This window comes from Sebastes fasciatus, chromosome 19, assembly GCF_043250625.1.
Source record: "Sebastes fasciatus isolate fSebFas1 chromosome 19, fSebFas1.pri, whole genome shotgun sequence".
Classification (NCBI taxonomy): domain Eukaryota; kingdom Metazoa; phylum Chordata; class Actinopteri; order Perciformes; family Sebastidae; genus Sebastes; species Sebastes fasciatus.
In genome coordinates, this window is record NC_133813.1 from 16,589,132 (window position 1) to 16,606,677 (window position 17,546).

Here is a 17,546-nt window from a genome sequence, read left to right on the forward strand (position 1 = left end):
ATAATCAAAACAGCTAGTTATGTTGTTTGACTTTAGCTTGAAGCGTGCATAAGCAAACAGACCTACAGTATGCTATGCTATAATCTGAAATATAGGTCAGTTTTGCCATGAAGGGAGCTAAGATGTACCTTTATCTGTCAGACAGCTATATGCAAACTTTAAAAAAAAAACTTTATCAAAATCAGTTCATTTCCATTCAGGTCCTTGAAATGCTGAGAACAAGTGATTTCCGGAAACTTTTTCTAAATGACGACTTTAACATTTCCAAGCAACTAGTAATTGCCTTGAAGTATTTGTCTCGCTAGAGTCTGCCTCAGCGCTGAAAAGGTTAGTTACCACTGACTGATCGTCTTATTTCAACTCATGTAATCCCCGCTCTCCTTTATACAAATGCTGTGAAAACTGAACTGACTGAAAGAAACAAGTATCTCCAAATGTAATGTCAGAAAACTTAGGAACAACTTCAACTGAAACTGTGTGGTGTCTGAGCAAAGAATGAAAAGGTTGAAAAGAATCTAATTCTTTGGAGTAATTTACATGAAACGAAAAGAACAGACTTCTGGTTCATCTGCTACCTACATTAATAACACTGACTCATCCAAGAGTGTACCAAATTTATGGGAGCTCAGGTCCGCAATACCCTTGAAAGTCCATAAAATTCAGTACCTGTGACATTACAGTGACTGTCCACAGTATTTAGGAGTACCTTTTTTGTATGTATGTGTTTCACCCCGTTCACATTTTTATTTGCTCACTTATTAAATGTGACAACTGTCCTCTGTGGAAAACCATAAATGACTCATGGCGCAGTTTGTTCCATCATACCGACTGCCAAAAGTAGAGATTTATTGAACAATAATCAAGCATGTAGCCTGGGGCAGCAGAAAACTTGTCTTGATTGTTATACTTTACAATCTGTTAATTATGTGTGATAATCCTTTCAGATTTTAGCAAAAACAAATCAATTTGACTAGGGTTTATTTGGAAATATGTAATACAATATAAATATAGTTGGTGGCTAAAACATCCCTCAAAAGTACCAAAACAGTTGGTCAAATCATATCTCCTTAATGATGCACTAATCAATATTTGTATATAACTAATGGATCAAATATAATGTGAAAGGTGTAGTGATGAATCCAATAGAGAATTGTCACACAATTATGCGGTCACTCTCGCTCTAAGGAGTGTTTAGGGTCTTTCAGCGCATTGTTTTGGCTGGCCCGCAACTTAAAGGGCCAGTGTGTAGCATTTAGGGAGATTTATTATCAGAAATGGAATATAACATTTGGAACTATGTTTTCATTAGTGTATAATCGCCTAATACTAGGAATCGTTGTGTTTTCATTAACTTAGAATGAGCTGCATAGGGAGCGGGTCCTCTTCATGGAGTCCACCATGTTGCTCCGTCATGTTTCTACAGTAGCATAGAATGGACAAACCAAACACTGGCCTTTAGTGTTTATACATTACCTGAAGGCCACCGTAGTTCCGTAGAGTCAAAGTTGCCACGGTTTTGGAAAGGGAGGGGTGAGCGGGGGGGTTACTCGGTTGCAATCTGCCACCACACCACTAGATGCCGCCAAATTCTACACACTGTCCCTTTAACTGTTTGGTTCACTCTCACTGCTCTCCGGGCAGCTGTTTTCAGCAAAAAAGCTCTGACACTGTACGTTTCCAACCTACCACAAAACTGCTGACAGACAAAGTTAGCGATTAGCCGGTGAACATAGTAGAACATTTAGCAGCTAAAGAGCCAGATATTTCCCTCAGGCATCATTGGAGATCAAAAACTAAGCTAAAATGAGAGGGAATATTGAACTTACACTCACTGGGTGGCCAGAAACACGACTCCAAATGAATGCTAATGTTGCTCCATGTCTGCTTGGTAGTGTAAATAGGACACTCTTTGCTCACATTCACATTCACTTTATAAGGTGATAATATGTAAAGTCGGTGTGTTTACAGCTTGTTATGCTTCCCCGAAGTGGAGAGAAAAAATCAATTAATGCTCCTTTAATGTCTTCTTAATGAGCCTATTATTTTCAGTATCACCACCAAGACACACATAAAAGTTAGTGGAATTAGCCATCAAGGCCTTAAATTGGTATGGAAAAAAATACATTGGAGTTCTTCAAATTCAACACCGTCCTTCTCTGATATCTCTACACCTTTAGAGAGAGTTTATCTTGAAAAACTTCTACCGTCATTCATGGTGGTTTACGCTCGGTACCCTACATTAGTCAGCCACCTGTCTCCTTTGGAGCCGCACTTGATAGACAAGAACAACATCATGTTTTCATTATGTTGCGGGTGAATGATGGACTTTCTGATGCCTGTCCATGGATGAACAGGTTTATAGTCGGTTGCATCAAAACGACCCATCTAACCTCTACAGCCTCCCATTGGTCCGTCCATGTGGAACATTCTGAATAAATTACTTCCCCCCTTGCTAATTGGCCAACATCCCAGAGCCCTGTCATCATTAATTCTGATTGGCTGCTTCTCTGGTTTATGGCGCATGTGGCGACAGAGCGATATACAGTGTGACGCCCAACTTTAGCACCTGACACAGCACTCTCAAAGGGCACAATTAAAAAGTTTGGGATGGCATACAGATGGATAAAGAGACTAAGACCACATACTATAAGCCAATGAGAGAGAGAGAGAGGAAAGAGATGGAAATATGGGAAATGACCAGCAGTGTTAAACAAAAGTTGAACAGCTGAGACAGCATTGAGGAGCTGTGTGTGTGATCAGGGCCAAGCAGGATAAAGGAAGAAAAGATTCATCTTATTAAGATTTATTGAGTTTTACGTAAAAACTACACAAAAATGAAATCAAATTGTGTAACGATTACAGACAAAAGACCATTGCAACGTTGTACCAAGAAGTACACTGAAGTTGGTTATACTTTCGAGTCAGTCTAAAATTATATTTTCTTTTTTTTAATTCTTTTCTTTTCTTTCTTTGTGAAGTAATCAGTGCAGAAGAGTCTGTCAAAACTGCACACAGATGCACTCTAACCAAATCAGCTGTGAATAATACTGTCTGTCACATTTCCTAGCCAATCAGAGCACTCTCCTGGATTTCAAACCAATTTATTATACTCTATTGCGTGCGTGCGTGCGTGCGTGCGTGCGTGCGTGCGTGCGTGCGTGCGTGCGTGCGTGCGTGCAGGCATGCGTGTGTGTATAAATTCTTGTATATCTATCTTTGTGGGGACCAATGTTTTAGACCATCTTTGTGGGGACCAATGTTTTAGACCATCAAAGTGAGAACATTTTGGGCGGTCCTCACTTCTTCAAAGGCCTGTGTGAGGGTTCAAACTTGGTATTAAAATTAAGTTAAAATTAGTTTAGGGTTAGGGTAAGGGTTAGGGTTAGGTAATTGTGATGGTTAAGGCTAGGATAAGGGCTAGAGTGTGTGTGTGTGTAACACTGTGGACTGCTGATGCATCTGCACACCAATTAGCTACAGGAAGGAAATGCAATAGAGGATGTGTTTTACTTCTTCCATAAAAAGTGACAGTAATTCAAGTTCTACTTCAGACTAACATACCGGTAACCAAACTCAATATTTAGAGCCTGAGAGCAAAGAACAAAGTGTCCCAGATAATAAACACAAAAGCTGGGAGACACAAAGAGGCAGCAGAACAGTAATATCTCATTACAAATAAATGGGTGGCGTGTGTCCAAGAACCAGACATCTTTTACGATCACCTCCCAGATTAAGTGACTCTTGAAATCGTAATAGAAAAGAAAGTCTGTTTGGAACCTGGGGTATAAAAATGGGACACATACAGTGCACTGCTAAAAGCCTTTTCATGACAATCTGCAGTTCTTAACTAAATCTTAGATTTGCAGTGGAGCATTCAACAGAACATAACTTGCGGTGCTCGACCAAGAAAGGGACTGATATGAAGTAAGATTCAAACATCAAATTCCATAATGACATCAAGATATTGAGACATACTTCAATGGTGTAGCAGGTAATGAATAAGTCTACCATAACTACATACACTGCTTACACATATGTACACATAAAGTATAGGTACAGTACATCAAATTACAGTTAATGCATAGGAAAGGTATAGTATTTATAATGCTACAGAATAATGTGAGCGATGCAAGTGGCTGTAATGGCGCAGTTGACAACTTTGACCTGTTTATCTCTAAAGTTTGTTAATTTTTTTAACGTTCTTAACTGTTTTAGAGTTTTTCAGGAAGTCATATCATTGTGAAATTGTATTAATTGGTGAATCAAATGCTGCAATGCGATTTAAAAATAGATATAACGTACAGTACTGAATTGTAACAACACACAGCATGCACAATGAGGAAATATTAGGATGTGATGGCTCATTGGAAAAGGCAGATTTAGCTAATTAGTTATGTTTGGCTCACACAGATGACAAAAAAGTTGTTGCTGTTTTAGTGAAAATGCCTAATGGACTCACCACACACGCTCAACTTACAACTTAAAGTATTTACAGTATTTCCTTTTAACAACTGACTCCCCAGGTGACGGGTATTAAAGTCAAAGCCAAAGCTGGAATTGATTATTTTAAACACATCAATTTTAACAATCTGAACTGATGTGATGCACGACTGCAGCCCTTAACATGTATGCACTTCATGAAATACACTGAGGCCTATGGCTGAGCATAAAGCAGCAGCTATACTTCAAACAGCCTGAACCAGACTTCTGTTTCTGTATTCTGGGGATTGACTCGTCTTTTCCTTCGCATATGGTCCCATTCAAACGTGAGAAAACAAATTATAATATTAAACAGACACATACAAACAGTCTTCGGGAGGTGTTCGGAATATCTTTGACACAGGTTTATATTAATGAACTGACCCAGGGGGGCCCAGAGACATATGGCGCCTTAGTGGGTTGGTGTGCTGGGTTAGATTCAACAAGCATGGAGCTACACTGACACCTGGTGGCTGCATGTTGCTACAGCATTTGAATCAGCACTGCACATGTAATACTTGCCCTACATTCTTCCACAACTGTCACTGAGCTTTTCAAATTAACAGCTTGGACATGTCTAATATATTTGTTGGTCATTAAGTGTTCAGAAAAGGGAATATTCACACAAGATATTTTTGAAATGTCCTCGTAGGTAACACAGAGTGTAATCAATAACACTAATGAGGGCTGCACTCCGCTGTGTTGGCTCAGTGACATTGGCTGACTGAGACATAGAGCCATCGTTAACGGTTTTAATTACACTTGTAGTGTCTCCTGCTATGACAAGTATAAATACCTGCAGTGAAAAAGGTCCACTGATGCTATTAGCTACACCTGTAGCTCTTCTGCAATGACATATCAAAATGAATGTATGTCCCAAATCCATACTGCTGCACACATAATTCTATACAGTATGTGCTTCATACTGATTGTCATAGTGTGACTGTTTTAGCAGTAAATATACAAAACAACAAGAAGTGACACAAGAGGGTGGAGCAACGGAACGCTGAATAAGACAGACCAAAATGTTGATATTAACTTTCATGAACTGAGAACACACCGTGAAAGGGTTTAATTTCTAAGACGAAAACGCGGACAACTCCCAGACCGAACAACGCCATGGTAGCGACCTGTCAATCACAAGGTAGCCACGCCCTAAAGCATAGCCTGCTTTATGGTCTATTGGACTCTAAATGGGACCATCATTTACAAAATGAACATCATGCTGTATTGAGGAAGACTTGAAACTAGCGATCGAGACAATAAACTCATGTTTACAATGTTTACTGAGGTAATAAATCAAGTGAGAAGTGGGGTCATGTTCTCATAGACTTCTATACAATCAGACTTATTTTTGCAACCAGAGGAGTCGCCCCCTGCTGGCTATTAGAAAGAATGCAAGTTTACGGCACTGGAGCATTGGCTTCACTTTTCAGACCACAGAGCTGCCCACTGGTCACTGACAATTAAATCTCACAAAGAGGCTGCAACACGTCTTTCTTAAGTATTAATACCTTTTTTGGAGTTGTTTCACCATCACCTCCCACAATTAAATATATTTTTTTGCAGCTCCTCCATTTCCTTTAATATCCTTTGCATTGTGGGAGAAAAGTGTCCATCAACAGCACAGTCGAAGATCAACCATAATTTAGTATTCTTTATGTTGTCCCTTTTTCCAATGTGAATACACCACATACTCAAAATGTGCTTAGAAATAGTGTGTTGTTCTATTAAACAACAGCTGTAAAAGGACAGAGTGACATCAGCTACATTATAATTATAGGCACTGAGTCAAAGGCGACTCTACTCCCTGTTGATGTTGAAGAAGTTTCACCGATGCACGGGCGTCCCTTTCATTCAGCAGAACTAAAGGAATAGTGAATGAATGGTTCCTTCTAGCACTGGGAGCTATACCGTGGCCTGGATGACTCAGAATCTCCATGGACGTGCTGTTTAAGAAATCACACCGTAGTGCAGGAAAATGTTTGTTCGTCATATGCAGCTCACATACACTTCTCCTTGAAGACTTTCACTTGTGCATTCAGCGTGATGTTTTCGTGGTGCGAAACAAGCAAATAACCTGTTTTAGAGATTGTGTAGAGAGACGGTGTAGTAAGTTCAAAACAGAGAGCCAAAAGTTCAGCTTGTGAAATTGGTACCAAACTTAAAAAGATGTGAAAACGGTCTTCAGTCAAACATTGTGCTTTGAGTTTTTCTCCCATATTTTGAGAAAGTGGAATTTACCAAGGATAGAGGTGCAAAGATAAATAGCTGAATTTCTATTCTGCATTGATGACTTTTTTTAAATCAAATATAAAATATTTAATTCAACACTGAAGTGACTTATGTGCACTTACAAACACTGTCACAACAGTAGGTCATGTTAGGCTAAGTTAGCAGCATATTCTAACTGTAAATAAAGTCTGGCAACATTATGATACTTAGTGGAGTAGTGGTTATGTCATAATTACATTTTTGATGGTTGTAGTTTATTGAAAAAAAAACATCAATAAGAACAATAATAGGTTTCAAATGTGAAAAGCTGTAAGAAGAGAACAAATGGTTGCTCTTTCAGAGAGATAGAGCGTGAAGAAACACATTCATGCCACATCTGTAAAACACAGATAAAAGAGGTTTTTACTCACTATAGTGGTGGGAGCAGCAGCCACCACGCAGTACAGGATGAGAGGGGGGATGAAGCTGGACTCCTCCGTGCCCGGGTAGGGCTTCATCAGCTCGGCGTCGTTGCAGAAGAAGCCCTGCACGTGCACGCTGAACAGGTCCGTGCACTCCATGTAGTAGGCCAACAACACCGTGCCGGACATGATGACGAGCTGGAAGAAGAACATGTTGGAGAGGGATAGAGCGAGAGAGTAGAGGAAGTTGAAGAAGAGGAGAAGAAAAAGAAGAACGAGAAGGGGGAAAGGCGGACTTGTTAGTTGTATATCCAGCGCACTGAAGGCTTCCTCCTATACTCAATTCAGTTTTCAGTGGTTAAAAATTTCCCTAAATGATTTGTTTTGCAGCTGATCCCGCTCCTCTCTCAGCTGTGACGTTTCTAACAGGTTTTAATACATAACAACTGCATAAATCCTAAAAATAAAACATCTCTTTTCCTCTCTCTCTCTCTCTCTCTCTCTTTCTCTTTCTCTTTCTCATGCTAACTCCTCGTGTACAAGCCCCCCCACCAGCAGCACCACCATCACTTACCACCTCCACTCCTCCCTCACCCCCTCATCCTTTTATCCCTCCAACATCATCTTTTGTCTCTGGCCTCTTTTCGCTCTCTTTCCAGAATCGGCTGCAGGCATTTCTTTTTTTTTTTTATATATATATATATATATATATATGGTTTCCTTAGTCACCGATAACGAACCAAACACTGTAATATGAAATGTGAGACATTGCACAGCAAGGCATTTAATGTGGTTTCTGAAAATCAGCTGCATTTGTGTCATCCAGCCACTTATGTGTTGATGCTGGCGCCAACCTGCTGGCACTATGATCTGGTATTTATATCAAAGGAAGGTGATGAGGTGTTTGTCTACATTTTAAATTTAGAGACGCTGCCAGATAGAAGAAAGGTTCCATAACGTCACTGGAACTGGGAGGAGTAGGATATCTTAGTCAGGCAAAAGTACTGCCAGCAAATGTAGACATAAGTTGGGAGAGTATATACAGTTGTATTATTTTAGCTTTTATTATTTTTTGAGATATAATTTGTGTAACCTTTTTTGTAATTTTTTTTTTACCTGGTTTTGTATAAGATTTGTTGTGTGTCCTTTTATCCCATTTTTATTATTATTTTTTTTATTTATTATCCTTCCTGTCTACCTTGTTATATGTCACTATGGTGGCTCACCTCTTGAAAAATAAAGTTAAAACAAAATTAAAAATTGAAATGTAGACATTAATCACATAAAGGTAACATTAGGAGCTACTCAGCTGTTATGATGACGGTGAAAATGTGAAATGTGATAAAAGAACAGAATAGTAAGATGCTTCATTGATAGATTCCCATTGGAATCAATAAAGTATCAGGTTATAACAAATAGATAAGACACAGATTTGTTTGCTGAAAAACTGCTAAATGTTTTTTAACATCATATACAAGTGATAGTAGTGTTATGAATGGTTCCATGTTCTTTAAACATGGTTAAGCCAGCCATTTGTAATACTACTACCCAACACCAGGTGTCACTATGCTACCGCAGAAGGATGAGTAACACTTCAAAAGGAGGACAAACACAAATGTGTCGTGTACAACACAAAAACTACATTCCATAACCTGCTGGGACAATGTTAAATATTAAACATATTCAGCCAACTAGAACTGTTACACATTTTATTGATCTTATCTTACAAGGAGCCAAGACATCACAGACAGCACAACTGGATATTTGGCTAGATCATTTACCAGTGTAATTATCAATAACAAAGAAAAACAGCAACTAATTATGGGTCCCATAATGGAATAGAGCTTTTTACCCCAGCTATTTTAAGATGACTTGTTGTTTCTGTGGATCCATAAACTGTTTGCCTTCACTTAGGGCTTCAAACTAACAATCCTTTTCATTGACGATTAATCTGTCATTTACTTTCTGGATTAATCAATATTTGGTTTACAAAATGTTAGAAAATGGTGAAAAAATGTTGTTTCCCAAAGCCCAAGAAGACCTCCTCTAATGTCTTAAATCAGAGAATTTAGGCTTTTTTTTTTTCTTAAAAAATTACTCAAACCGCTTAATCGATTATCAAAATAGTTGTTGATTAATTTAATAGTTGACAACTAATCGATTAATCGATTGTTGTGGTGACTCAGTTGCAAAATTAAATGTTACCCAGAGTTTCTGTCAGTTTGGGGATATTAGTGTACATGCATGTCACAGTTATGTCGTGGCAACTTAACATCACTTTAGAGTGATGAGAGAGGCAACAAAATGGACAAACACAATATTTGTCTATCAATTCTTCTTCTCTTCCCTTCTATCAAGTGAGCACCCTACAATGAGCTACATACAGCCTTATAAAGTGGTACAAACAAACGATAAAAAACATCTCCGTTCCATAAAGCATAGTCCTGTACCAGGTAACCCCCATATAAGCAGGGAATAGTATCATCTTCCACAGCAGACGTTTGACCTGATGACTCAGGGTCAATTTCTGCTTTCCCCATGTTGTTAGTTTATAGAGTACATTCACACAGACCCATGCCCTGTCACACACAGACACCCAACTTCATTCACTATCTGCAGTGTTACAACTTAATTTCATTTTAAAGCTTACAACATTGGTTAGATTTCATAAAGATTACATTTCATAAATCTTTAACACCACAATTCCCATGACAGTTAAAACACATCTGTTAGATCAGCAGTCAATCACAAGTACACTTGAGCCAGTGTGGTTTTTGTTTGCTGGTTGCTATTTCTGGGCTAAGAAAGACAAACTTTTCAAAGTGAAAGGATGGTTGTTGTTGTTGGCTTTGTTCTACTGAGCCTCGAGCTTGGCTAAAAAGTATAGCACTACTCAACACATTCTCCTACAACGGTTTGTATGATATCTTACGAAAAAGTCATTCCTCCTTTTTTGTTCGTTTTCCTAAGAATGTCCAGCAACACGTGTCCATATCCGTCCGTCACATGCATACAGTCTTTTCAAAATAAACTTCCATCTTCACAGGAAACCACTTCCTTAGGTTTAGGCAAGAGAGCTACTTAGTTAGGCTTAGGGGAATGTCGACTTGGTTAGGATTAGGCAACAAAACCACTTAGTTAGGTTTAGGAAAAGATTGTGGTTTGGCTTAAAATAACATCGGAAGTGGTTTCACTTATGTTCTGTGACAAATAAATCAACGTTGACTTCTGGTTTCAGACGGGACACAACACTGGTCTCCTGGGTGAAAGTCCGGTATTTTTTGACCCACCCATCCAGCCCGACCTCCTCCTTATGTGCCACTATTTATATTTCCTGTTTGACAGTTACGTGGATTACATATGAATTGATCACTTGGGATTATACTTGCCTCCCCCAGTTTCAGAGACTTTGTTTCCTGCATTCTGATGACTTTAAAATAATGAAAATAACAAAATAAGTACACTGCAACAGCATTTTTATGTTAAACTTTTGATTTCACTTTTAACTCCCAGGGAAGAACACTGAATAATTCACCCGTCTGGTGTGAACTTGGCTTGTGAATCTCTATCATAAACTAATATTCATCAGTTTTTATTCATTTTTTGCACCTGCTTGAGTTTTTCTTTCTCATAGTTCTCTCTATTTCTCTTTCTTTCTCTCACTCACTGAAGGTCCTTTCAGACACAGCTTGACAACAGCACTACCGAACTCCAATACTTGTTATTTCCAATGGTTTCCACCGCACCACTACGGCTTTTTGCTCGTTGTGGCGAGCGAAGCTTAAACATGAACTCAAACTGATGTGTCGCGAACAGTACGGACTATACACACTGTTCAGTTCCAGAAACAGGTTAAGATAACGAAAAGGAACAAAATGTGAAAGTTTGCCATAAATCGGTATAATAGGGGAGAATTGTGACCCCGGTAGGAATCCAGGAGAGGGCTATGAAAAAGTTAGCAAGTATGCGTAGGATATACACGAATTACAGCGCATTACTTTTCGTCAGTGTATGAGACCAGCCTGCGCTACTACAGTACTATTGGTATATGCTACAGTATACAAAAACATTCATTTTGTAGCAGCGTAAACAGTGACCACCTCATGGCTTTCCCCAGTCAGACACTACAATAAAAGTAAAACACACTAGAATTGTTTTAATGAATCTCAACAATAGATCTTTTCCAATCAAATCAGTTGACCAGAACTAACTGGTATTTAATGCAAAGCAATTTTATCCACTGTAAAATATGGAGGGTGTGTGAGCCAGACTGGACAATATGACCAGTGGGGTTCAGACAGTGAAGGCAAGAAAGCGAGGAGAGAACTGTTGGCAGATCTAGTCTTGTGACAGATGGCCATGCGGAGATGTCCAGGTGTGTGTGTCTGTGTGTCTGTGTGCTTTATCGGTTTCTATGCCAAATTTTTTGAATAACACTAAGCTAGTTAGCGATATTTATCCTGTTATTACAAAGGTACCCTGCCGTGGAGAACATTTTTACACAGTTCACTTCCATCAACAACTACTGGTATGAGGAACCATTATTGGCTGCACCCCATACCTTTGCCACATCATGGTTATATACTCGTTAATAAAGGTAAAGTAAAGTGAATCATACAAAAACAGAAGTTTTCAGTGTTTCAAATTGTGCAAAAAAATCCTCTTGCTCCTTCGTCTTCAAGCAGCGTGTTGGCAAACAGCATCCAAATGACGGAGACAGACAGATAGGGGATAATTTCACGTTGTTCCGCAAACATGTTCCAAGCAGACTAATCGGCTAAAACATTATTCATATGTCTCCTCTGAAAATATGTAAATTCCTGCGCTTGCAGAAATGCCATGTAATACCTTGTGGGATCACATACAGTACGTACGGATGACAGGTTTACAAGGAAATACCTGAAAAGGGATTGGGCAGATTAATAAGGGGGGTGTACACTACTAGAGTATACACGTATCACTGTGATTTCATTTACTTTGACCTTCACCTTATTTGCATTTGGAAAAAAAAAAAGCTTGCCTCAAGCTCAATCACAACCACATTTGTATTCATCCACCAGCCTGGGTTCAGCATAGTATAGCCGGAGAAGTTGAGGTTGCTGGTACGAAGCATTGAGCTGGTCGGGCCAACTTCCCATTCATCCCAATCACACTCTCTCTTCTAGATCTCCATAAAAGTCGTATTTGCTTCTTCTCCATCACTCACCCCGCCTCCTTCCACTCTTCTCCACATTATAAATCACAGAAAGCCGTAAACAAGCAGTGAGCTATTAGATATGATAAGAGTCATCGGGCTGTGGCAAATTACCAAAACAGGCCACGAGAGACAAGCAATTTCAGCTTGTTCAGCCTGATCTTACTTTCTCGTCTTCTCTTCTCTGTCCTGCAGTCTGTAGCAGACCTTATACTTGGTTCAGGCCTATACGTTTACTTCATTTACTCAGGTACTGCACTGAAATACAATTTTAAGGTACTTGTACTTTGCTTGTCCATTTTGTGCTATGTACTTTATACTTCTACTCCACCAAATTTTGGAAATACTGTACTTTGCACTACAATGCTTTTATTTTGACAGCTTTACTTACAACTTACTTTGCAGATTCTGATTATTAAAATAGAATCAACTAATAAGTGATGGTATTTTATTGTGAATTAAGCTACCTATAGCGGTATAAGTAGTCGAAATTAGCCCCACATGAACTGGTTGCTAGTGATGCTTACACATAAATAATTACAATCCAATAATATACATTATTCTGAAATGGGTCACTCTGCATAATGAGTATTCATTTTGGTACTTAAAATATTTTTGTTGACGGTAATACTTACTTCTGTACTTTTACTTACAGGGCCAGTGTGTAACATTTAGGGGGATCTATTGGCAGAAATAGAATTTAATATTAATATGTATTCTTTAGAGTATAATCACCTGAAAATGAGAATTGTTGTGTTTTCGTTAGCTTAGAATGAGCCGTTCATATCTACATAGGGAGCGGGTCCTCTTTACGGAGCCGGCCGCCATGTTGCACTGCCATGTTTCTACAGTAGCCCAGAACGAATCGAAACACTGGCTCTATATAGGACCATTCGAGTTTCACATTTTTGCGTCGGCCACCGTCCAACACGCTTGGCACATGGGAGAGGTTTCAGTTGGTTGCAATCTACAACCTCACCGCTAGATGCCGCTAAATTGTACATACTGCACCTTTAAGTAAAATTTGGAATGTAGGACTTTTACTTGTAACACAGTATTTCTACACTGTGGTATTTTGTACTCAGGTAAAAGATCTGAGTGCTTCTTCCATCACTGACCAACAATACCGAAATGAAAATAGTGGTGCAGTGTAATCCCTGGAGGCCGGTAGCCATTTCTGTGACTTTTTTTATGAGCTGGCTTTTATGTGACAGTTCTACACCTGGACAAGTGTCCCTTTCTCTGTAAAGCATAACTTGTGGCTCTATTATATTCCCTCCCCAGCCGGCGTCATGCTGCATTAGCTGTTTGAAGGGCAGACTGACAAGACTGGCTGTCGTAAAATGCCTATACAAAGTTACTGCAGCATGCCATTATCCTTCTCCCTTGGAGGGTACAATTCACCTCTTTTACTCAAGATTCGGGCAGGGCATTTTGGTGCAGCCATCCACCTCTGTTGAGTTTTAACATGCTACATTTCTCAGTGCCTTTGTGTAAGTATATCACTTCAGAGGACACGAATTTCCTACTGCCACCATTTATGAATCAATTACTTACAGGCAAAGAAAAATATCCAGTGTGTAGGATTTGGTGGCATCTAGCGGTGAGGTTGCAGATTGCAACCAACAGAAAACTTCTTGTGTGCCAAGCATATAGGAGAACTAACGCAAAAACACAAAAACGTGAAAGGCCCTATCTAGAGCCAGTGTTGTGTTTGTCAGTTCTGGGCTAGTGTAGAAACATGGCAGCTGGGAAAAGGACCCGCTCTGTATGTAGATATAAACAGCTCATTCTAAGGTAACGAAAACTAAAAAAGACAGAAATCCCCCTCAGGAGCTGGTGGAGACCAAAACAAAGCTAAAAAAGGAGAGTGAATTTTCAATTTTCAGGTGTACAGAAACACCACTCCAAATGAATGCTTTTATTGCTCTGTGTCTGTCGGATTTGTAGGCTAAATGCTGTTTTAACAGTTTGCAAACACGTTTCCCACTCAACTTTGTAGGTGGTCTTGCGTCAATTTGTGTTTTCAGCTTGTTGCACTGCCCCAAAGTTGCCATAAAAATCAATTAATGCAGGTTTAAAGCGAGACAATGTAACTTTTAAAAGAAGAAATTAGTTTATACATTCAAGTTTGGTCTGGTACGACCAGTATAGCCTATGGCAGCTAATATTAGCTAATGTTAGCAAACCATGTTGTTGAATAAGTAACATTAAGAGTCCAGCGTCTCCCGACTAAATGACTCTACTTATGGTACTGTTAAACTATATTTTAGCATTTACCCGTGACCAAAAAACAACATAGTTTCCCTTTAACTCGGTAATGTAAAGGGTCGGTTATAAATTCTATAGTTTGTCGTATGAGTTACAGTTTGTTTTTCCCAACAGATTTAGAACCACTTGATGATATCGCTTTGTTGTATGTTTGTGAGTTCTTCCGACACAGCCAATTTCATCATTATAAAAATCCAACCCTAATTAAATTTTTACCCATCCCTCCCCTTCTCCATTGCTCCCAATCTCTTCCCTTCTTCATCTCCTTCACTCCAAAATCTTTTTACTGTCAGTCGCACCGCCCATCTCCTCCCTCACACCCTGAAAACAACCAGGAAAATGTTATATAAATCCAACGCCAAGACCTAGATTTTCATTTCACTGTCATGTTGCGTTAGTACACCGGCAAGACAAGACTGACAGAAATGGGCATCTTAGTCTGGCTTGCCCGGATTTAGACCGTGATGCTACACTTCTGTTGTCAAACTTGTCTTTACGTGACACAGAAGACAGTTTCTGTTTTTTTTCTAACATGTATTCAAAAAGCTGGTTTATAATGATGAATAGTCAGCTGTTAAATGTAAGTCTGACCCCCAAATCAAGACATAACATTTGTCTTTTGCAGTCTTTACTGAAAAGAAATTGCAAACCACTGTATTAACTAGCGTTTAAAAAGAATCCCAGCGCTAATCTCTTGATCCAGGATTATTAATATATTAAGATAAAATATCTATATTACAAATGTGCCCCACATGCAGTGTATTTATATTCTGTGTCTTATTCTGTGTCTTATTCAATCTAATTTTCTTTTAAAGGTCACCTGTCTCCTATTGGATCAAATATAACTAGTTTGTAATATTATACTTTTATGAGGATATTTCTTTCTTAGGTGAAGTTTAACTCGAAGATTACCACATTATTATCTATTTTCTAAACTTGCCAAACTCATAGAAATCATAGCTTTCTGCAAAGACCTGCCCTACTCCGTCTCTGATTGACTAGTACTCGTGGCTGTCTTTGCAGAATTTGTTAAAGTATAACTTCACCCCCACGTCTGAGCCTAAGTCCATACTGTAATTTAGAAAAATACTAAAAAGTGGGCAAGGCGCTGAGTGATGAAAACACTTCCCTAATATGAAAGCTAGCCTGGAAAATAACGATATGGGGCAGTGAATTTGATGAATATACTGTTCATCAGACCACAAATGAGACAAGAATTAGCTGGCTATGGCACACTGATTAAAAAGAAAATGTAATTAAAATTGAAATATAAGATCTCCTTGTGCTGTCATAAAGATGACCTATACGCTTATTTTCAGGGGCATAGTTGTATTTTGTGTTTCTATAAGAACATTAATGTTCAAAAAACGCTTTACTTTTCTCTTACCAGCTGTTATGCAGCAACTCTTTTCACCATCTTTCTGAAACTCTGCTCTGTTTGAGCTCCTGTTGGCCAAACTAGCCGCTATAGGCAGGTATTATGCAAATGTGTTACTTGATGACATCACCACTTTACAGAAGAAAAGGCGGGACTTCAATCAAGGCATTTTGGGCAGTTCAGCAGCAGTGTTTCTGTGGGGGAGAGTAACTTTGGGCTTTGTAACTCTGCAGACCTTTTTACATGCACAAAAAACTGTATAACACACTAAAGGAAAGGGGGGGAAATTAGAAAAGCATAATAGGTCCTCTTTAATAAATCTGAAGTTAAACACACTGATTGTGTCTGAAAAATTGGATAACAACTACAGTACATATTTGCTGAATAAGTCAATCTGGCATCTAACATTTTTAGTCAGCATGTTAAAAACAGTGATTATGTTGTTCTAAAGTGGGTCTCATGGTACTTTCAGACAGCTGTTACTCTTTGTCCCCCCGGGGAGACATAAAGCCACACACATATTCATACCAGTTGGATATTGTCCCTGTCGGCCTGACCTGCATGGTACTCCTACTCTCTAGAGGCTTTGCTGTGTGTGGGTGTGTCTTTCAGGATCGGCTCGCTGCCCAAGTGATCACCTGCAAACAATCACCTGCCCAATCAAGCCAGCCAGGATTTCCTATTTAAGCCTCAGTCTCCCTGTAGCCATCGCTGGATTATCTTGGGCTCATGCCAAGCTCGCAAGCCATTTGTTCAAGCTTTGTTTTTGTGACCTGTTAGTGACTTTTTACCCTGTTTTCAACAAGACATTGAGGACTTTGCTTAGCCCTTGCCTGTACCTCTGCATCAATGCTTAACCTTTTGATTTATTCTTACTTCTGCCTGCCCAGTCTTTGCTTCTGCCTTTATTGTTTGCTTGACTTGTTGTCATGAAAACTCTCTAAAGAGACTTTTGTGTTGTTTGTACTTTCCACTGTGTTCACAGTGTAAAAACACATGAAACAAAAGTCACCGGTGCTTTCAAATCTGATTTAAACGATATCTTGTGGGGTCCCCGATTGAAAAAGTGTGTCACAGATTAAGAATTCCCCCAATTTCAAAAGACAGAATCACCGCTGCGAGGTTCATAAATGACTATCTACCTCTCCTCTCCTGAGCCTCTTCAAGTCAAAGTCTCCAACTGCGGCCAAGGCAGATTGCAAGCATGTTTCCTGTTCAAGCTTAATCAAAACTAGCAGGTTTAATTAGGCTATGTGCTGTTCCAAAAACTAAATTTAACACGTGATTCCCCAGATAAAAGCCCCATTTTTAGAATCCCCCAAGTTAAAAATCCTATTGCGTCAGTGCAGCCAAGAAGGGAGAGACGGAGCGACATCAAAAACAAACCGCTCCCTGCGGAGATGTGTTTTTTTTGTTTTTGAAATAATGACAGCCCAGAACATTATTACACCACACTGGTAGAGGAGATTGGGCGAGATAAAAGAAAGAAGGTTGACAGTGGGAATTTTCACAAAATGATCGTGAAGAGATTGTTTCCTTACAGCCTGGTGCGGGTGGTGTTTTGAAAAGATTTCACTAGGACTCGCTA

At 39.2% G+C, this 17,546-nt stretch overlaps 1 protein-coding gene across 2 annotated transcripts in view; it reads right to left on the minus strand.

Annotated features, from left to right (window-relative positions):
* Positions 1 to 17,546, minus strand: part of plppr1 (phospholipid phosphatase related 1) — a 62,105-nt gene that overhangs the window by 19,342 nt on the left and 25,217 nt on the right. For both annotated transcript variants that reach the window (XM_074617919.1, XM_074617920.1), the window contains exon 3: positions 7,125 to 7,313. In XM_074617919.1, the coding sequence (XP_074474020.1) occupies positions 7,125 to 7,313 (189 nt within the window). The remainder of the gene's footprint in view (positions 1 to 7,124; positions 7,314 to 17,546) is intronic.